Consider the following 20,908-nt stretch of genomic DNA (forward strand, 5'->3'; position numbering starts at 1 on the left):
TGGATATTAGGCCCTTATCGGAGGCATTGGTTGCAATATGCCTATAATTAAACATATGTATTTTTAAATTGTCCATTAACATGAATGCAATCGCCTTGTAAAAGATTTAAACATTACAGATAAGATTGATGTCTTCCTTGACCACCCCCAGAACCCAGACCTGCCCCCCGCCCATACCAAATAAGTCCTGTCACGTTATTACGGATTTGGTGAGCACACCGAGGCCTTAGTCCATGCATTTACGTAATAGGCCTTCACAAAGTACATGGTGTCATTCAGTGACTTTCTGTGTAGCGGTTGTTTTTTAGATTCTTGTTTTCTTATGTTTTTGCTTATGTCAGTAGTGTCACACGGAAAGGATCTGTCTGCAGCTGGGTTCTGTCACTCAGCAATATGTTCTCACTTGAACCTTCAATCTTTTCTAATCAGGATGAATTCCAGTGAGGGGAACTGCTGGGCAAAGAGTATGCTTAGGCTGTTCCAAAGCCTCCGCCAGCCCCGGGGAGCCTGGGAGGTGGGTCCTGGTTCAGGGCAGCCAGCAGCACGTGCCGGCACCCCTGGGGCACCTCACAAGCCTGGCTGCCATGCCAGGTGTTAACCATGCACGCCCAGTGCCTGTGCTGGGGCATAACCTCCAAGGGCGAAGAAAACCTTGGCTTAGGCCAAGGGCTAGATCCAATTTCTCATGGTTGGAGACCCCCAGAGTCAAGCACTGAGTTCATCCTTTCCTCAGTGTTAGGCACATAGTACTGATCATGTAAAACCCTTCTCCTGTTTGATATGTTAGCCGGTCAATTTAGCTCTAACCCCTTCCTCTAGATATTCCCCACTTTGTCTAGGGAGAGCCCTGACGCCCAGCCACTGGCAAACGAGGCTGCCCGGAGGTTCCTCATTCTCCCAGGCCCTGTTCAGGCATTCTAGCTCAGTCCTAGAAACTCCCCACTCTGCTATATATTGAGTCTAAAGTCACATACTTCTGGGAGGTGGAGTGGGGTCTCCTTCTTTCCTGTCCCTTGGGAAGGGGGACCTAAAGCTGGCTGAGGGCCTGAGTAACTTGGTGTGGGAGCCCAGGCTAGGGTTTCTAACCTGGTGGCCAGGGATGGCCCTTTAAACCTCGCATTCCTGTCAGGATTCATCTCTGTCCTGGCACCTCACTGTGCTATTGTGAGCAGTCAGCGAGGGCAGGGGCGGGGTTAGAAGGGGCCCCGAAACCTGTACATTTGCCTGGAGAGAGCTCTATGGTATGCTTTCTGAAAGGACCGGTGTTGGATGTGACCCAAGTTGGCAGCTCACCTGGGCCTGCAAATTCTCACCAGGCAGCTGGCATGGGCACAGAGCCCAAGGCATCCCCTGTCTAGAAATTCAGTCAGCTTGTGGTTTGACTGTTTTCAAACTTTGTTCCCAAGAGTGTGTGTAGGAAAGTGGGGGAGGAACCTGATCCCTGCCTGCCCCTACCCTCCTGACCCAGTCCCGTCTCCTCATTCTTCTAGGCTCCGTCTTGCACTGCCTGTCTGCACAAAGATGTGTGTTTTTTCCAGTGGACACAAGCAAACTTGGGTCCAGAGAAGGCAAGTGGCCTGTTGGGGTCACACAGCCCATCACACCAGTGCTAGCAATCTTTATCTACTTCTTATACCAGTCTTGGCATCTGTAACACATCTACTTAGCTTCTGGTACCCATCACTCCTGCCCTACACTGGCCATGGCTCTAGGAAAGTCCTCTGACTGGTTGTAGGTCTGCCCTTTTCAAGATCCCGGGTTCCCAAGCAGCTGGACAGCACTCTCTGCTGGTTGTGGCTGGGAAGGCAAGGGCATGTTCTCAACATAACGCACGTGCCTAACCTACCGGTATACTGTGTCCTGGGTGCACGGTTCAAGGGTCACCACTGTGGCCTGAGATGGATGCTTTCCCGCAAAGGCGTGCAGTGCTCTCAGGACATCTCGGCAGGCAGCTAGGAGTCCCTGTTCCATTTTACAGTTGGAGAAACAGGTGCTATGTGACAGGTTTCCCCACACTCACACGTTTGCATCCTCCCCTGATGACTCGGTTTTCCCGCCTTTCACTGTAAAGTATAGACCTCCTCTGCTTGCCCAGGTGAAATGAAGGAGCATCCACTTACCCTATGGAGAGAGATGCTGTCTACTTACCCTGGCTCCTAGGACCACGGAGATTCTGGCACTTCCTCTCGAGCCCCCCGTCTGGAATCCGCCAAATCTCTCTCCTTTCTTCCCACCCCCTCCCTCCTCATCACCCCTCTGCCTCCTGTGACTTCCACTGGCTGCTCAGCCAGCTGATCCATGGCCAAGATAATCAGATTATCTTGGGTCTAGAATAATCTATTCCATATGGCTTGCCAACCCAGTGGCTCCAGGAGCCAGAGGTGTGAGGAGAGGGGGTGATCTCAGTTGGAAGGGGTGCCCTGGGAGCCTGGGGGCGTAGCTGGGAGGCAGCTGGGGAAGGAGGGAGGTGGAGGAGGAGTTGGGAACCTCTGTACTGGGCCCTCTGACTGCTCTGGGCCCCAGGTGGCCTCAGCCCCTTCTCTAGCCCAAGCACATCCTCATCTGCTTGTGACCCAGGGGTACTTAGTACCCATGGTGGAGAGTCAGGCACTTCCCAGTGCTTTTTCCACTGTCTGCATTGGGGGGTGTTCACCATAGGACACTTTCTCAAAAGCGGCCGAGTTTCCTAATTCTGGGGAGATTTCACTTTTCAGATCCAGGCCCTCTGCTCCATCCTCAGGGATTCTGGTTCAGCAGGTCCAGATTGGCCCTGGAAACTTTTTTTTTTTTTTTTTTTCTAAATCTCCATCGGTCCCTGTGACATAGAGCAGGGTTCCATCAGGACACGAGGACTCCAGGGCACTGCTCCTACCCTGGCACCCTTACTCTCAGGGCAGCCCCCCAGGAGGTAAGGAGCCACTCTAGTCCTCCCGCGGAGACAGGGGAGGGGGCAGGGAGGCAGCACAAGGCTGTGGCCCCAGACAGAGCCAGACGGACCCCAGCTCTGCCCCTTCTAGCCATGTGACATGGGACAACCTCTCGCCACTCCAGTTCCTCATCTACAAAGTGAGTCAGCAACACCCACATCACAGTGTGGTTGTGAGTTGTGTGACCCGGCCAAGCACTGACACAGTGCCAGGCCCCAGGTGACAGCAGTGAACGTGCACATGGGCGCTGCCTGAAGCACGTCCCTGCGGGATGATTTGATCCTTGCAGCTTCAGCACAGTAGGCATTACCGTGGCACAGCAGCAGAAGCTGGGGCCCAAGGGACAGAGTGTGAGTGACACAGACAGTTTATGGCAGGACAGGGATTTTAACCCGCACGGGTCACAGTCCAGAGGGTTGTCCTAGGCTGTCTGAAGCGGGGGGACTTTGTAAATAATAATCACTCTCCTGAAAGGGCTTGCCTCTCCGGATGGTGTGAGGTGTGGCAGGAAGACCCCTGGCAGTAGGGCACCCCCAAATTCAGAGCTTCCCATGGGCTATGCGTGCTGATGGTAGGCAGGCCGGCTTAGAAGAGCTGCTTCCTTCTCCGGGGGACTCTGGCTCCGGAGGGGACAGAGATTAAGGGCTGCAAGGGGAGTATTGACATAGCACCTTTGATTAGCACTCCTATGTCAGAGGGGCTGGCCGGGAAATGAGGGCACCGGGGCTGGGAGGAGGGAGGGGGGCAGCGCCCAGGACCTGGGCTTCACCTGAGCAAGCTGGCTGGTTCCTGGCGGGAAGGCTGAGGCCCGGGCCCCAGCCTAGGAGGGTGCTGCCCTGTCCTGCCTGTCCCCTGCTGAGGCCAGGGACCCCATGGAACTCTCACCTCTGCTCAGTGGGGCTGCCCCCAGGCCTCATTTCCCAGCCTTACACTTTGGCAGGAGAAGGCAGGCCCATGCAGGGGAACAGGAGCCACTGGCTCGGCACTTGTCAAAACACAGGCCCCCAAAGTGTGAAGTCCTCACCCCAGCAGGAGGGCGTGTGGGCCCTGCTGCCCTGGAGAACTCATTAACTGGGGTTGCTCCCAAATGAACCTACCAGAGAGGCTCGTGATAAGGAGATCAAAGGTGAGAGAGGCATGGGGAAAGGGAAGATGGAGGCTGGCTGGTGGAAGGTGGTAGGATGCAGGCTCCAGGTTGGGGTCCCTCTTCTGCCCCCACTTGGCTCCATCAGGCTCACTGACCATAGCCTTTGCACAGCCAGTGCCCAGAGAACTCAGAGGGAGGGACTCCTATGTTGCATCTCCAATGTGTCAGCCTTTAGGGCTGAAGACTCTGCCTCTTTCATGTCATTTTTGTGGGCTCTTGGTTTCCACACTCACCCCTGGGTCTTTTTAACCCTTCCTCAGCCCTGCCAGCAGAGACCCTCTTTATCATACAGCACTTATGGTGCCCTGCTCTGCTCCAGATCCCTTGGTAGCTGCTGAGTAAGCACTCAGTGAATGTCAACTATTAGGTTCCAGATCTGAGAATTCTTAGGGACCAGAACTGTGTTTTTAGGATATACAGTCTGCCTCTTACACATATGGCCTCTTGTCCAAGTATGTCTAGTTGATTTTGTACTTAATAAAATACAAATTCACTTTGGAGGAAGGTTGCCAATAAACTAGTGGAAATCACAATCATGTGGGAATTGGAGGGATTTTTTGATATTCAGAAGGCTGGGAGCCAGGTGCCCACACCTTCTGAGGTTTCACCCCTCCTGTCTGTCCAGCCTGTATACACACCCCTCCCGTGCTGTGCACAACACAGTCTGCCAAGTCTCAATCACTTGTTCCTTCCAGTCTAGCAGGATCGAAGGGGCCCAGTCACTGGGCTCTAATACTAGGTTCTTGGCTTGAATCTGGAGCCAGGGTCTAGAAGGGGGCCCATCCTTGGGGGTAGATGGGTCCAGGGAACTGGCTTCTCTCTTCTTCCCAGGGGTGGCTTGGCACTGTCTCTCCTGAATGTGATGATGGGACAGACTGCAGATAACGCAGTACAGAAGGTATTAGGGGAGGTCAGGGGCATAGCAGATAACAAGAGAGGGGGCAGAGATGCCCAGGGGGAACGTACCAAGCCAGTTGGCCTTCTTTCCTACAAACCAGCTCACCCATCAGTCTCACCGGCTGGAAGCTGTGGAAGATACAAAACATTAGACCCCTGGCATGAAAGAGACCGTAGATACCACTTCTCACGAAGACATCAAGCCAGACACCAGGTACTGCACAGTCCAGCTGGAGAGCATCATGCACGAAGTAGCCATCATGAAGGTGAGCACTCCAACCCAAGGGATCAGGTAGGCAATGTAGATTCTCTGAGATTTTCTATGTGACAATCATGTTGTCTATAGAGTTTTATTTCTTCCTTTCCAATCCATATGCCTTTAATATGATTTTTCTTATTGTACAAGCTAGATCCTCCAGAACAATGCTGAATAGGCATATGCATAGGAGCAGACATCCTTACCTTCTTATTAGGGGGAACGTTTTCAGTCTTTCACTATTTAATACATCGTATGTTCTTTATAGATGCCTTTTACCAGGATGAGAAAGTTCCCCTCTATTCCCAGTTTGCTGAGAATTTTTATCATGAAGGGTGCTGAATTTTGTCAAATTTTTTTTCTGTGTCATTTCCAATCACATTTCATTGGCTGAGCCTGTTATACCTGCCCCAAAGTGGCAGAACACCAGGTAGAGGCCAGTGGTGGCAGCTATGGCAATAGGCCAAGCCCCTGATCCTGCCAGGCTGAAGGTGTCCTGCAGGGCAGCAGGCTCACCCCTCCCTGGGCTCAGATGGTCCAGCAACCTGACCAGATTTGGCCAGCTTGTTGGATGTGCCTGGGATAGCTCCCTCAGTGTCCCCCCCCAACACACACTCACCCCCACCAGGGAAGAGTGCATCCCAGGACCAGCCTGCCTCAGGAGAGTGGATCACTATTCCTCTCACTTCTAGCAGGAATCAGAGCCTCACCCCCCGGTCTCTAGCTTTTTCTAGAGACCTGGCTGCAACATGCCCCTAGGATCTCATTATACAAATTGGAAATTGAATTATTATACAAGGGAATTGAATTATTTGCTAAGGTCCCCAACTGGTTGAAAGCAGCCCCAAACCTAGGTACTGGACTTCCGGGCTGGGCGCAGGGAGGGGGCCCGAGTGCCTGGCTCCGGTGCCCATACGTGGGCCCACCGGTGGCCAACCTGGTGCAGCCACCGGCGGGCACCTACGCGCCACACCCCTCGGTTGGTTCAAAGGGTCAGGCCCCGCCCCCTCCAGGCCCCAAGCCCGCTTTGATGTGCTGATGCGGCCTGGAAGGGGCCACTTCACACCTTGGGCTCGGGATAAAGCGGTCCTCGGCAGCCGGTCCCCAGACGCGCCCGGTCCCCAGACGCGCCGCTGCTGTCATGGCCCAGTCCCTGTGCCCGCCGCTCTCGGAGTCTTGGATCTTCCCCGCGGGCTGGGGGGCAGATCAGCCGCCGCCGCCCTCCGACAGGGACTACAGCTGCTCCCCGGCCTCGTCCCCAACTTCCTGGGGCAGCGCCCTGGCCAGCAGCCCCGTGCCCAGCCCCGGGCATCCCGGCGCGCGCGCGGTTCTTCGTGCCCCCAGCGCCGGGAGGCGCGGCGCCCGCAGCAGCCGCCTGGGCATCGGGCAGCGGCAGAGCGCCAGCGAGCGCGAGAAGCTGCGCATGCGCACGCTCGCCCGCGCCCTGCACGAGCTGCGCCGCTTCCTGCCGCCGTCCGTGGCGCCCGCCGGCCAGAGCCTGACGAAGATCGAGACGCTGCGCCTGGCCATCCGCTACATCAGCCACCTGTCGGCCGTGCTGGGCCTCAGCGAGGAGAGCCTGCGGCGCCGGCAGCGGCGACGCGGCGACGCGACGCTCCCGCGGGGCTGCCCGCTGTGCCCCGACGGCGGCCCCGCGCAGGCGCAGACGCAGACGCAGGCGCGCGGCCCCGGCCTGGGCTCCGGTGCCCCGTGCGCGGCGCCCTGGGGGTCCCCGCCCGCCTGTCCCGGAGCCCTAGCGGCGCCAGAGCCGTGTGACCCACCGGTCCTCTACGACAAGGCGGCTTTCCCGGAAGGGCAGGCGACGGAGCCAGGCCCCTCATCTCCGGTTAGTACCTCCCTGTGCCGCCGTCGTGTGTGGGGGGCACTTACTGTCTCAGCGCGGCCGCCAAGGTGCCCAGGCGGCGACGGGAGGGAGAGGACGCGGACCCCTGAGAGTGGAGCCCTCGAGCGCGGACAGCCACGCCGTTCCCTTTTCCCCCACAGCTCTTTCCCGGCGACGTGCTGGCCCTGCTGGAGACCTGGACGCCTCTCTCGCCCCAGGACTGGCCACCGGCCTGAGCAGGAGAAGTGACGACGGACAACTGGGGCCTTGTTGGAGCACTGAGGCCTTTCTGGCCTCACTCTCGAAACGGCCCTTCTCCAGACTCCCAGTCCTGGCCCTGGGCACCGGCGATGCTGGCATGGGCATTCTTGAGGGTGAGAGCCTTTCCCAACCAGAACAAACCTCCCCAGCGATGGAGGGTCCCACAGGGTAGACACTTTGAGGCAGGCAGGAGACTCTGCTTAGTGTGTATTTATTTATTTGTGAATAAACTGCTGGTGTCAATTGGCAATTTTTTCTTTCTCTAATATGAACACAAAGGTCTTTCCCCCTCCTCCAGAGAAGAACATAGTAGAGTTGAGTGGGTTTCTTGGAATCTTCAGAACACACAGGCTCAGAACCCTTCCTCCTTGCCTGGTGGCTTAGCACCTCCTGTTCCAGATGGGTTGGCCTGGAAGTGGGGTGGCCCTTTATATGGGAAAGTGGCAGAAAATTGAGGCTTTTATTGGACTTGGTTTGGTGCTAGAGAAAACCAAAGTATCTCGGGAAAATACATCTTTAGTGAACACATATTGTGCTTAGTGTATGAGATCTTTTACACATCTTATACCCAAATAATTATTTTACAGAAGGCTAAACCAAGGATTAGCATTCTGGTGTGTGTACGATTTCATTAGTGCCATTCATTCTGGGGCCATTTCACATGTCCCAAGTCCTTATTCCCCTTGTTCTAGAGTATCCTGGCCTGGACTCTGAGATTTTCCCATCTCCCTTCAGGTTTCCTTCCCGTGTGGTTTAGGGGTGTAAAATAGCATCAGTGGGCCAGTTCTGAGTTTACGTAAATGGACCTCCCAGAGGCCTAGGTGAGACAAGGGGCCCATCTGGTTGCATCCAAGTCCACACAGCCGACCTAGAACCAGGCCAGGCTGCCACACCTATCTGCATTGGCTGGATTCAGATTAGGGAAGCGTTGTATGGGGAGAGGGGAGCCTTGAGCTTAGAAGGAGGTTGGCTTGAGTCAGGGGGTCTGATGAGCAGTCAAGCCTGGGCGTGCAAGGTGGGCAAGGAGATGTTTCTTTTTATTGACCAGTAGTGGTCTGTTGTATGGATAGACCACAGTTTATTCATTCACAACTAAGGGCTCCAGCCTTGGCCAAGAGGGGCGGTAATTCAGAGTGGGGTGGGGGTCACTACCCTGCACGTCAGGCCCAATCTGGCCACATTTGGCTGCAGAGAGTGGGATAGATACCAAAGCAAAGGCCCTGCAGTGTGGGCGGGACCTCACACCTCCACGAGATCACCCCACTCCCACTGAGCACCTCCACCCCAACTCACTCACCCCTCCCAGAACCCTAAGAGGAGTAGATGGGACATCTTCCCCAGGAACTTACCCGGTTTAGAAGGTCTATTTGCATGGCAAAGGCCCCATGGTTTAGGATGGGGAATTAAAGTTATTAGCAAGTCTTTTCACAGATAAGTGGGCTCGTTGGCCAGCCCCTCCCCTGTGGAGGCCCTCTCCTCCCCCTCGGAGTCAGTCGCTGCCCTGCCGTTTATTAGCACCTGGGTGTGATTTTCATTAACAGGCTCCTGCTAATAAGACCAAGGATTGGAGCTGGGAAGGGTGGCCTCCCAGCGTTCCCCAGCCCCACCCTTCCTGGGCCAGCCCCACTGCACCCAGAGGAAGCCCCGAGTGCCCATTCAGAGGGCGGGATGGATGCCAGCGTCCAGGTAGGTGAGCCAGGGCACATGCTCTCTTTCAGTTCTCAGCTAACCCAGGGGTGAGCCCCAGCTGATGAGGCCATCGCGGCTCACCGGTATCATGCCGGTACAGATGTTCAGTGGCAGCGTTGGGATTGGGATCCAGATGTGACCACAGAACCTGTGTGCTCAGCCATGGGTGCACTGCTCCTGTGACAGATAAACATCAGCCTGTCTCAAGGACAGAGGGTACTGGCTGGTGTTTCACTTCACCTGAGGACCTGGGAGTGTGCCCTGGTCCAGAGCCATCTGCGCACACGCCTGCTTGAAGGTGTGGGAGTGAGAGTGATGGTGTCAGCGCAGGGCACAGCTCGCACTGTGGTCACCAGTGGTCAGCCATGCAGCCCTCCTTTACCTCGGAGGTGCTCGCACAACCTAAGTCATCAGTACTCACATGATAGAGAAAAAGACATTTATAAAGCAGTGACCTTGGGCCAAGCTCTGTGCTTAGGACTTTAAATTCAAGTCATTTTCAAGTCATTTTAGCCTTAGAGCTGCAGGGAGGCGGGTGTGTGCTGTTTTCCAGAGCAGGACGATGAAGGACAGAAAAAGGTTGAGGAATTGTTCATGAAGCTAGTATGTGGCTATTGGGGTAGGGACAGCTGTGAGTGGTGGTTGACAGATCCAGTCTTTGGAACTGCCTTGGCCGGCGTGCGTGCGTGCGTGCAGCTCCCGTGTGACATAAAGCCTAGGGCACATGGGCAAGAAACATGCTTCTGCTTGTTGACCACACACGTTGCTCCCGCTGAGACAGCTGTGCTGCGGAGATGCTCGCGCTGGATGGGCCAGTGTTGAGGGGTAGCTAGGCCGGTCGTTCTGTACCCAAGACAAGTTCTCAGGGTCATATCAGGGTCACCCTATAAAACCGGGATGTAGGAAAGGGAGCATCTTCGTCTAGGGGACATTTAGCTCATTGGGACCAGCGCTGTAAGGAAGGTGTCATGCCAACAAGGAGCATGTGCATGACCCAGGGGCGGAGGTGGATGAGGACACAAAAGAAATTGCCATCAAAAACCTAGCGTGCAGTGGACCTCCACAGGCAGTTTGTCATGGGGGAAGAAGCTAAGACATGTGAACCACCTGCAGTTCTCGAAGGCACCACACGGTGTCCTAGGAAAACAGTGCGTGGGCCCTCCTGGGGTCTGGACTGGGAGGGGCGGGCAACGTACACACCACAGCAACTTTGCAGTCTAGAAACAATGTCACTATTTATTTGAGTGGCGCATCTGTCTGCCTGAGGACTCTGACAAGCGGCATAGTGGTTGAAACTCCACAAAATAACACCTCTCCCCTTCCAGGCTCTTGGAGCTATCAGACTGCAAGTCTAGGCCCCTTGGACCTACTGAGCTGCAGCCCTGTGTTGCTGTGCCTCTTCACGTCAGGGCCTCTTGGGGCGAAGCCTGCCTGTGGCTGAAACCTCTTCAGAGAGCCCGGGGCTGCGGCCCAGTCACTTCCTGAAGTTCTCTTTCTGGAGAAGCAAGGAATACCTGCGTAGTCGGGTCCAATGCTCCTGCTCCTTTACCTTGTTCTCCAGTTTCTGAAACCTGTGGGACACACAGAGATAAGAGGAACCTGCTTTGTGCCCTGTTCCCTGCTTCTGCTCTCAGGTCCCTAGGGCTGATCTTGACACCCCATGCTAATATTGGGCTCCAAATGATATGTTGTCTCTGTGTCTTCAGGACTCAGGCAGGGACACAGAAGGCACCTGACACACCTTTGCTGAATGACTGAGAGGTAGCATTCTAAATGAAGAGGTGGACAGTGACAGACGGCACGGCGAGGTTAAGAAAGCAAGTCTGTCTGCATGGGTCCACATTAAAAACATCAGAATGCCAGCAACTCCATCACTAAGCATTTCTTGAGCTAAGTGACAGGCACTGGTGCAAGTGCTGGGACAACCCCAGTGACCAGAACTGCCCCTCCCTCTCCACAGTGTAGTAAGGGTGACAAGCGTGAGAGAACACCTGGGACAGGGGGCATGTAAGTGCAGCAGAGAGGAAATGCCGAGCGGAGGAAGGGGTGGACCCTGCGGGGGGGGGGGCGATGCTCCCAGAAGACAAAGCGTTTGCTGTTGGGTCTTTTAAAAAACAAGAGGTTGTTTTCTTGGTTTAAATAACAAACGCATGTTCAATACAGAAAAATCAGAAGCCTAGGATCCACCCCTCACTCTGCATGTAGAGTTGGCCGCTGTGAGCAGGGCGCCTCTTTCTCTGAATCAGGCGGCAGGGCATGTGTGGGACCCCGGTGGTATAGGTGAGAGGGCGGCCCTTTGGGACTGCAGTGCTCTGGGAGGCAGAGGCGGGGTTGTCCAGAAGGGGGAGGTGGCAGGAGATTGCCTTGCGGAGGGAGCAGGTGGCAGCTGGGCAGGACGCCCCAGGTGGGACCAGCGTGGCCGCAGTGCAGTTCCCGAGGTGGTGCTCTGGGGAGAGGAGGGAGCGGGGAGGATGCTGGGCTTATCTGAGGCTGGGCACTGACTGGCAGGGCCCCCCTGGGAAAGTCCCCTGTAGAGCCTGAGGCCCCCTCCTTCCACCATCAGCAAGCAGAGGTTTCTCTGTCCCATGACGGTATAACGCAGCGTGTGACTGCCGTCTGATGTTTGGAAGGGACAGATGAGGTGTGTGCGTATACAACGTCCAGAAAGCCCGGCCGGCCATTTGCAAAGGGGGAGGAGAGATGGCGCACCTACAGTCCCTGTGGAAAGCCTTTGACTTCAGGCAGACTGGCTGACTGCACGGCGGGGGCCTGTGCACCTATAGATAATTTTCCAGGAAATTATCTGTTTCTTAAGAAAGGCGAAAGAAAGTTGGAATGGACCCACCATTCCCAACTATCCCAGGGATAGTAATAAAGGGTCTCTGGACACCATCTCTTGCCCCACTTCTCCAGCCTCACAAGAAATGTCACCTGGTGTCCACGCAGGGCCTGCCCAACTCTTCACCAAGGGAGCCACATACATTGTGGGCCCTAGGCCTGTTAGGTCACCCCAGGAGCATGCTTATGGCGGAAGGCTGGGTCGGTAGAAGCTGCACCTTTCCTGGCCTTGTATTCCACAGAGAATAAAGGGAGAGACAGACAATTTCTGTCTCCTTCCTGGTGTCCCGAAATTTCTGTCTTGTCAAAAGTTTGCCCCAGCTGGAGATGGCACACACTGAGGCAGTGGAGCCAGATGGGAATGGTGCCCCAGAGGCCCGGGCTGCATGGGAGCAGACGCCAGGCTTGGGGCCAGCAGCAGGGGGCGTGGCATGTTTTGAACTAACTGGCCTCCTCTCAAAGCCCTGACGCGCCCCTCCTCCACCCGCCCCGGGCGCCATCTCATGCTGTCCTTACGAAAGTCCCAGGACAGATTTTGCAAAAACAGTTTGGACAGAATATTGCAAGTGTGAAACTTTGAGATTGCCACATGAACCCATGGACTTAAAGTTTCACTTAGCTTTAGGGCCAATGGAAACTTCCAGACACACACTATAAAATATGGGAAAAAATAGGATTAAAATCTTTGGGACATACGCAAATAAGAATGGTAAACAACAAGAGTAAAATGTTAATGACAGATTTTGGGTATGGGGGTGTTCACTGAAATTTATTCAAAGCTGCCGTGTGTTTGAAATGTTTCATAATAAAATGGAGTAGGTACGCTGGTTTGAAAGCCTTGGCTATCAGTCCTCAGAGCAAGTAGAGGAGGAAAGCTTTCCCTAAATGATAGCGTTTCCCAACTTATTGCTGGGACCCAATTCAGGAAATGGGTTGCCACCAGGGGTGTGATCGTAACACTGCAATGAGGTCCAAGCCAACATTCCTCCCAGCGGGGCCTGCCACCACCATACAGTACGTCCCCTCCCAGCTCCTGCTGGGTCCCTAAGTTCCCACTGCTTGGTCAGTCCCAAGCCCTGGCCCTGTTCCCCAGGGCCCCACCTGGTCCGCTCTGGTGATTCTGCTCTGCCGAAGGTTCCCTGGAAGGCAGCCTTCTCCACCCACCCAGTGCTCTGGGGCCTAGCGGGGGGAGATGGGGAAGGGAGACCTGGGAGCTAAGCTGTGTTGACAGGAAGGACAGACTGGTAGAAGGGAGGAGGCGGAAGAGGCTGGAGGAAGTCAGGGCAGAAAGGACTGGCTTTTCCTTCTTAGAGCAGGTAAAAAGTGAATGTGAAACATGATCTTAACTTAGCAAAAACGCCGAGGGAAAAAGCCTGGAAGGACATGCACTAATATATTAGTGGTGTTGCTGCTATTTCTGGTGATGGGATTATGGATTATTTAAGTTTTCTTTTTTGCATTGTCCTGATTTCTAAGTTTCTACAAGTACACACATAACTTATATCAGAAATAATGAACATGAGCCTTTACAATGGGGAGCAACTCTGTTAGAGTAGTAGTCCTCCACATGAAGCCAGGTCACGGGCTAAGTAGGGTTCAGCAGGGGTCCGAGTGCTAACCTCCACTGGCGTCCCACCCCGTGGTGGAGAGTGGGAATGTCGGTTAGGGACTGAGGCTTCCAGAACTTGTCGGGCCCTCTGCTGCTTGGCAGGAGGTGAGCCCAGAGCTGGGCTGGTCGCCTGTGGCCTGTTCCCCACAACCGGTAGCGAAGCTAGTCAGCTTCAGGTAAAGTGGGGCGGCTTGCCCTTGCTGGGCCAGTAAAAGGAGGGATTTTGACAGAAAAGACAGAAATAGAAACAGGCTCATTAAACAAGGAGTTCTCTGGGCCTCACCGAGCAAAAGCTTTTTTTGTATGTGGTAAAGTTACAAGTAGGGATGATAACTCAAAAACAACATGCATACTTCATCACCCAAATATAGCTACTATTACTATTCATGTACACATTTCCAGTTTTCTCTCTTTTACTCAATATCAAGATTATACTGTAAATAGTATTTTATGAATTCTCCCATCTTTTTATTTTGGAAAATTTCAAACCTGTAGAAAAGTTGTAAGTAGTACAAGGAAGGCTTCACCTAACGCTCACCCATTGCTAACACTTTCTCTCCCCATCTTTCTCTCTGTCTCTCTCCATAAATATTTTTGTGGTTTTCACCCACTGTTAGCATTTTCTCTTTCTGGCTCTCTCTATAAATGTTTTCCTGGATGCACTTGAAAGTAACTTGTAGACATTGTGATACTTTGCCCCTAACTTGTTTAGCTGCATCTCCTAAGAACACGTCATCAAACGTCAAAATAAACCTCCATGTGAGGAATAGCAAAGCGTTCCGGGTAAATCTTTAATCAGGGGAGGTGTCAGCTGTCCCCTTCTTCATCGTCCTCCTTCCCCAAGACCCTTTGGCCACGTTCCTCTTCCACATAGCATGCTTCCCTCCATCCTGAGACACGGAAAGCCACCCAAGCCACCCAGCACAACCTGGCCAGGACTAAATGCAGCAGGTCAGCCACAGTCGTGAAGGGAGGGGGCAGCGGTGCGCCTTTGCCGTGGTGTTTAGAATTTCCCCCAGGCATGAAGTCGGATTAGCAGAGAGAGGACCCATGATAGGGGGAGCACCTATGATAGGGGGAGGACCCATTCTGGTACCTCCCATTTATTGAGCCGCCACCCTATGCCTCACACTTTGTAGACATTATCTCACTGAATACCTCTAAAACCCGGGACCAGGCACCGTTGCAGTGTCCAGAACACAGCCTGGCATGTCGTAGGTGCTTGATAAATATTTTTTGAATGAATGAGGGAAGTGGGCCTCTGAGAGGTTACATAACTCACCCAAGTTCTCACCGTGAGTGGTGGTCAGAAAACCTGAGTATGTGCTTCATTCCTCTTGAGGAAAGAGTCAGTAGAGAGAGGAAATGGTTGTTGTGAAGGGACGTTAGGGAGATTAGTGACGTCAGGATCTCAAAGCTCATGTTACAGAAGGACATCAAGTGCCTGGAAGGGAAGGGACCTGTAGTGGCCGGCCCGGGCGCCACCAGCGACTCCTTCCACCTAAAATATATGGTCGGATCATGGCAGAAAGCGTCAACAAGTATTCGCAAGCCCCCGGAAATCTGATGTGGATGGATTAGAAGAGACGCCTACTTTTCCACAATGGGCCAAGCTACTTCGTCAGGCTTTCATAGCAGAAGGGAATGCAAGTGGGTCCCGGCAGGACTGGAGGGGGCGGGGAGGAGGCCAGAGGCCAGGCCTAACCGCTGATCTAGACGGTGGGTAAAGGAAAGGGCTCTTGAACCGGGGGCTTCGTGGGCCACTCTGCTGCTGGGCACATGAGCAGCCAGAGGTCACGTGTGAACAGACGGGCCTGACTGTTCCAGCATCGCTCCCTTTACACAGAAACAGGCAGTGGGCCGAATTTGGCCCACAGGCCGTGGTCTGCCAACCCCTGCCTTAGGGACTGTGTCTAATAACTCAAATATGCTTTTTAAAAAATTGAGAAAGTGGAAAGAAAAGACAGTCTTGACAGAAAGAAAACTCCGGCTGGAAGCCTTTTTTCAGCCTGAACTCTAAGTCACTCCTCCTCTAGCAACCTGAATGTGAATCGGAGTGTGGCTCCGGGCTCTGAGCTAGTGGAATCCTTCACTGTAGCGAGAACTGAAATCCTGGAAGGCTCTTACCATCAAGCCAAGGCCACTACTTCTCATCCACAGCCAACCCAGGGGCCCGATGGGCTGGACCCAGCATTCTACCTCTTTTGTAGCAAGTTCTCGCATCTTTTCTCCAAGGGCAGGACGTAGGGGAAGGCCATGTCTTCCATCAGGTCAACTTGAGAAACGATGCAATTCCTTAAGATGTTTTCCACAAGTGGGTAGGCGTTGAAATGGAAATAGAAGACAGAATTTTGGCTGTCATCGGTGTCATTGGTGGGCCCTGTCTCGGCTGGACGGTCTCCTGAGGTGAAACGAGAGTGCTGTGTGCTGTGTAAGGATTACTTTCCCCGTGGTCCCTGTGGCCTGAGCGGGCACGTGGGGGCTGCTCTCTGCTCATAAATGTTTGGTTACTGGGGCTGGGCCGTGAGGGGCTCACTCCATCACAGAGAAGGCCTGCCTGGCATTTCATCTAAGTGCCTGGGGAGGGCAAAGAGTGGGGAGCAGTTTGGGTGGGGTCACCCTAGGCTTGGTGAGGGGACTGAGAAGGAAATGGTCAGCAGGCCACAGGTCTGGGCAGCGGTCCTCGTGGTCCCCCTTCCATACCTCGGAGCAGGAAATACGGGTGTTGTAAAGACACGACAAACACTGGCTCCCAGGGGACCGCCAGGCGGTAGGGTCTGGGAGGGGCAAAGGCACAGACGACCTGACGCTTGGCCACGTCCAGGAGGTGCACAGAGCCGCCCTTGGAGAAGGTCAGCACCTGGGAAGCAGGATGACGATCAGTGGGGACTTCTCTACTGTGCCAGTCACCCCAGTATGGAAAAAGAGTCAGCTGGACACAAAAAAATGCAAACAACACGCATGCTCTGGACCCTGCTCGGGGGAGTGGCAGGAGTGTGTGATCGCCCATCAGGTGCCACCGGCCACAGCAGGCCCTCGGCCGGGTGCTGCGTCTGCACCCCCAGCATCTCTGGCCAGGACTCAGCTCCACGTCTAGGTGGATGCCCCTTCCTCCCCCCTCCTTGGGGTCCCCCCGCAGTCCAGCAGCACCCCTCGCCTGGGGTCTAGATGGGGCCTGTCTCCTGCCCAGGCTCTTCCTCCCTGGAGAGGAACCTGCACAACTCGCTCTGATCTTTGAAAACCCTCCTGGACCCTGCATCCTCCTCCAGCTGCCAGGCCATTTCCTTCCCCCACACTCAGCATGTGTCCGAGAGAGCCTGTCCTCAGTCTCTCCACTCCTCCACCTCCCCGTGCCCGTCTGTCGTCTGTCCCCCGCCATGGACACTGGTCTCCGTGAGGTGCTTGGTTTCTGTTCGGCTCAGGACACTGTGCTTCACCGCCTTCAGGCTCCTTTCTGAGCTCCCAGGGGCGCTCTCCCGGTTTCCCTGAGGCGTCCCTCCCAGGCACCGCGTCGGCTCGTTTTCTTGGTCCCGCCACTGATGGCAATTCCCACAGGGAACCTCTTCCACGCACCACTTCTCTCTGACTAGGAGAATCTGCCGTAACCGCTGGTGAGCGCCAGGCTCCCTGAGAGCCTCCTCGGGGGTCCTGCGGGCCCCTCGCCCTGGGCAGCACCACACTGGCAACCACTTGTCCCCACTGCAGGATCCGCCTCTGCCTCCCGGCCTGGTGGGGTCCATCGCACGCCTCTCCCGCGCCGTCCTCCCCCTGCCCCAGCTCCCCGCGGTGCTTCAGTCCGCAGGGCATCACCGGCTTCTCCCTCTCCACACCCCACAGGCTCTGCCCCTGCAGCAGCGTGACCTCCCTGTGGTCCTGGGCACACACGGTTCTCTTGCCTCCGTGGTGCTGCCTTCTTAGCTCCCGTGGCTCAGCTGTCCTGCCGCCTCCAGAAGAGGTGTCCCTCCACCCACCAACCTCTGCAGGTCGAGTTAGGCTACCTTGCCCTTTTTCTGGTCATGGGGGACTTTCTCTTTCCCTTCTGTGAGCCCCAGAGCTGATCTAGTGCCAAGCACGTGCTAGGCCTTCAGCAGATGTTTGTGAGAAACACGAACACATTCATGAAGAGGAGTGAGCGGCATCAGGAACCTACCATGCCAGGCAAGGTGAGGACAGCGACCACTGCACAGATGGCTTCTTCAGGGTGCTTTACAGGCCTGTGGGAAACAAGACCCAAGACATTCATTTTTGAAGAGTGTTAAGGTTTTGTTCTCCTTTCCTTGGCCTTTTCTTGGAGAAACTCTTGTGTATAAGCATCAGGAGGTACGTCGTAGACTGTTTGTAGGAGCAGAAACTGGGAGTAACGCAAACCTCCACTGGTGGGAGAATGCCCAAGTCTCCGGGATGCACACAGTGGAATGCAGTGTGGCAAGGAAAATAAGAACGAGCTATGTGCACCACCAAGTACGACTCAACATTTTGCAAAGAAACTTACAGAGTAAATAGCGTTGAGAAACAAGTTGGCAAAAACCAAGAATGTGACGCCATTTACACGTTTCCTCAATATGCACAGCTAAACAGTACTCTGCTTGGAGATGCAGGCATGTGGGTGAGGTTACTTCTTAAAGGAGAGCAAAGAAACGAATGTAGGAAAACAGTGTGGTGGATTGAAAAAAAAATTCGTCCATAATGTTTGTAGCAACTCCCATCAAAAGGCGGAGTCTGTCTTTCCACTGCCTGAATGCAGGTGTGACCATGTGACGTGCTTTGTCCAAGGTCACACAAGCAATGGCTTGGAAAGCATTCGTGTGTGCCGACTACCCTCACTTGTTGCTGGGGACTTTTAGGCTACCAGGTGACAAAGCCTGTGGGAGAGGCCAGAAGGAGGAGAACCAAGTGCCCTGGCCAATAGCCTGCAATCTGCCAGATATGTGAGCGAGGCCATCCTAGACCATCCAGTCCTTTGCTGGGCTGCCCGCTGCTCCAGGCACATGTGAGCATAAGCAAGAGCCAGCAGAAGAACTGGCCAGCTGAGCCCGGCCCACATGCTGAGCTACAGAATCGGGCTAAACAATGACTGTTCTCTTAAGCCATTAAGGTGTGGGGTATTTTGTTGTATACAGTGATAGATCAGGAGTGGGAAGGATACAATCAAGGAGAAGGACACAGCCTTAACTGAATTAGAGATGACCTACTTAGGCTCAGTAATGGTTACATAGGAGTCTGTCTTCCTCTCCCCACCCCCTCCCATATTGTATAGATCATTTACATGCATAAAACACTTCATAGTTTAAAAAAGAGAGAGTTGTTGGGGGAAACTGATAAAAGGCTAACTAGGTTATTTTGGCCAAAAATGACCCTCTTGGCCATGCGGGGGATATGAAGGCTGTCATTTGTGCCGGCATACGCTTTTGTTAGAAGTACCCACATGTAAAGGACACTGGGAGTCCTGCAAAGCTCATTGGGAGAGTGGTCGCTCTGGGGAAGGTGGACTCTGGCTGGCGAGGTGCTCAGCGTTTCGCCATTAACTAGCGTCATCTGTCTGGCAGATCACCCACCCATCCTGCCCTGGGGCCACTGACCTCTCAACGAGCACGCTGATGGTGGGCTCCTGGGTCGCTTTGGCTACCACCAGGTGGAGAGAAGCGTCTGTGCACAGCACCACACATGTTATTTGGGATTTCGGTCGACCCTCAGGATATACGTTCTGTCCTTCAAGGACTAAGAAGTATTTTAGGAAGATAATGCTTTGGCAGAAACATCCCTCGGGGAGCGCGACGACCCCAATAGGGAGTCCTGGAATGAACAAGCATATGAGCAGATCAGAAAGGGGACAGAGGGGTGCAGGCCTGGGTACAAGGACTGTGACCTGGGCAAAATCCCGCAGCGAGCGCCCCCTTTGGGGGGACCCCTGCTAAGTATGGAGAGGAGCTAGGGACGGGGCGAGTCAGCACCGCTGGCCCGGGGGTCTGAGGCACATCAGAGGGAAATGGTTTCAGAAAAGGAGAGGGAGGTGTATGTATAGCGCCAGACAAGAATTTATCAGTATCCAGAAAAATGAAAACAAGCTATTGGGAAAGGAATTGTGACATCGCGATCATTCGTTGGCTCAGGACTGCTGTGGGTGTGGTGGGTAAAATCCAGGAGGGCCTTCCACTGGGTTTATCCTAGCGCCATGTGGGGAGACTGTCTCCCTGTTTGACACAACCACTGAATTCTTCAGATGGAACTAGCCCCAGCGAGGGAAGCACATCACTGACTTGACAGAAGCCCCCCCTCGGGACAGCCAGCTCTGCTGTCGGATCATAAGCTCTCCAGTAAACAGGGCACCATGTCTGGTCCTCCTCACCAACTCGCCTGTCATCAGGGAAGAAGGCCACCTTAACTCAAATGAAACACACATCCAGTTGTAAAATGACAAACCACCATTTGGTTTGTTGCTTTTTAAAAAAGCTTGGTTGGAGAGCGACACTCCTTGAGAGGCCGACCGATGTGGGATAAACAGATACCTTTGCTTTTCTCCACCTGCCAAGCTGGACCCAGGATCTCAGGGCGCTACCAAGGCGACTCCCCACCCAGAATAGCTGCTGGTCTCTTAGCTTCAATAGCAGGAAGGCTCCTGTTGTTAGGTGGGGTGGAAGGGCAGGAAGGAAGACTTGCTTGTTTTAAGGACGTGGGGACCAAGAGGACAAGGTTGGAGGCCACTGTGATCTCACATGCTGTGCTAGAGGGTGATGGTGAAGGTGCTGGTTGGACTTCTGGGACCTGGCACAGGGCCAGGCACAGAGCGAGCGCTCGATAACTAACCAGGGTTATGTTTGTTGAATGAATGAATGAATGAGGTGAAAGCAGAGGGTCTAATGGAAGGCTCAGAACCTGCAGGACTTCAGAGCTCCCAGAGTCTCAGCACCTGGAGATCTACCCAGGTGTGAGGCCGCGGTGGGGGCTCACCTTCCGCCATGTCCCACACCGTGAGCACACCGTCCTCGCAGGCCAGCACCAGGTAGGAGCAGGAGTTGCTGAGCTTGGAGACAGCAATGGGCGCAGCAAAGGGCCACACGCCCTCAGGGTCTAGTGAGGAAGATACCGGTCACCGGGTGGCCCCCAGACCCCACACCCAGCCATCACCTCCACCTGGCCAGCCAGAGACCCAGGCTAGGCTGCCCGTCTGGGACATGGGCAGGAGCACCTGTTGGGACTCAGCATCCCTCTTCTGTCTGTGCAGTACCATCTCCTCCCTCAGGATAATGTGACAGGCCACACTAGCGTTACACTACAGCTGACATTCAGTGAGCACTGACTAGGTGCTAACACTGTGGTGAGCGCATTTTACACACATGATTTTATTTCATTCCTGTGGGGATCTGATGAGGTGGGTCCTATTAGCACCCCCCAATTTCCAGATGAAGAGACTGAGGCCGAGAAATAAGTGGCTTGCCTCAGA

The 20,908-nt window shown here is 54.4% G+C and overlaps 3 protein-coding genes and 1 long non-coding RNA gene across 9 annotated transcripts in view; 2 read left to right on the forward strand and 2 right to left on the reverse strand.

The window, feature by feature from the left end:
- Position 1: 1 nt before the first annotated feature.
- Positions 2–6,427, reverse strand: LOC107514167. 2 transcript variants are annotated; one of them, XR_004954337.1, is made up of 4 exons: positions 6,294–6,427; positions 5,041–5,100; positions 1,847–2,121; positions 2–41 (listed from the first exon to the last, which is right to left on the reverse strand). It is a non-coding gene; the product is annotated as an uncharacterized LOC107514167 (long non-coding RNA). The 2 variants fall into 2 exon arrangements; XR_001597714.2 differs by having other exon boundaries at positions 19–2,121.
- On the forward strand, positions 6,344–7,997 carry MESP1 (mesoderm posterior bHLH transcription factor 1). Its single transcript, XM_016151597.2, has 2 exons — positions 6,344–7,073; positions 7,232–7,997. Exons 1-2 carry the CDS (start codon positions 6,369–6,371, stop codon positions 7,304–7,306), a joined length of 780 nt encoding a protein of 259 aa, XP_016007083.2. The 5' UTR covers positions 6,344–6,368; the 3' UTR covers positions 7,307–7,997.
- A 920-nt stretch (positions 7,998–8,917) lies between these two features.
- The window catches only part of PEX11A (peroxisomal biogenesis factor 11 alpha), a 38,106-nt gene continuing 26,115 nt past the window's right edge, over positions 8,918–20,908 (forward strand). Inside the window, exon 1 of the mRNA XM_016151593.2 lies at positions 8,918–9,017. Within this exon, the coding sequence (XP_016007079.1) occupies positions 9,004–9,017 (14 nt within the window). The 5' untranslated portion in view covers positions 8,918–9,003. The remainder of the gene's footprint in view (positions 9,018–20,908) is intronic.
- The window catches only part of WDR93 (WD repeat domain 93), a 30,114-nt gene continuing 19,444 nt past the window's right edge, over positions 10,239–20,908 (reverse strand). For 2 of the 5 annotated variants that reach the window (XM_036231943.1, XM_016151573.2), the window contains exons 11-17: positions 20,416–20,535; positions 19,047–19,260; positions 17,618–17,681; positions 16,171–16,327; positions 15,667–15,868; positions 14,762–14,911; positions 10,239–10,591 (exon numbers count right to left, since the gene is read on the reverse strand). In XM_036231943.1, coding sequence (XP_036087836.1) covers positions 10,495–10,591; positions 14,762–14,911; positions 15,667–15,868; positions 16,171–16,327; positions 17,618–17,681; positions 19,047–19,260; positions 20,416–20,535 — 1,004 coding nt within the window. In that variant the 3' untranslated portion in view covers positions 10,239–10,494. The remainder of the gene's footprint in view (positions 10,592–14,761; positions 14,912–15,666; positions 15,869–16,170; positions 16,328–17,617; positions 17,682–19,046; positions 19,261–20,415; positions 20,536–20,908) is intronic. The other 3 variants (XM_016151571.2, XM_016151572.2, XR_001597711.2) reach the window with 3 other exon arrangements.

The sequence above is a fragment of the Rousettus aegyptiacus genome, unplaced genomic scaffold (assembly GCF_014176215.1).
Source record: "Rousettus aegyptiacus isolate mRouAeg1 unplaced genomic scaffold, mRouAeg1.p scaffold_m13_p_14, whole genome shotgun sequence".
NCBI classification, from domain to species: Eukaryota; Metazoa; Chordata; class Mammalia; order Chiroptera; family Pteropodidae; genus Rousettus; species Rousettus aegyptiacus.

Coding starts and splice junctions, on each gene's coding strand:
- MESP1 (XM_016151597.2), top strand. CDS start 6,369: ATGGCCCAGTCCCTGTGCCCGCCGCTCTCGGAGTCTTGGATCTTCCCC. Junction 7,074..7,231: donor AGCCAGGCCCCTCATCTCCG/GTTAGTACCTCC, acceptor TTTCCCCCACAG/CTCTTTCCCGGCGACGTGCT.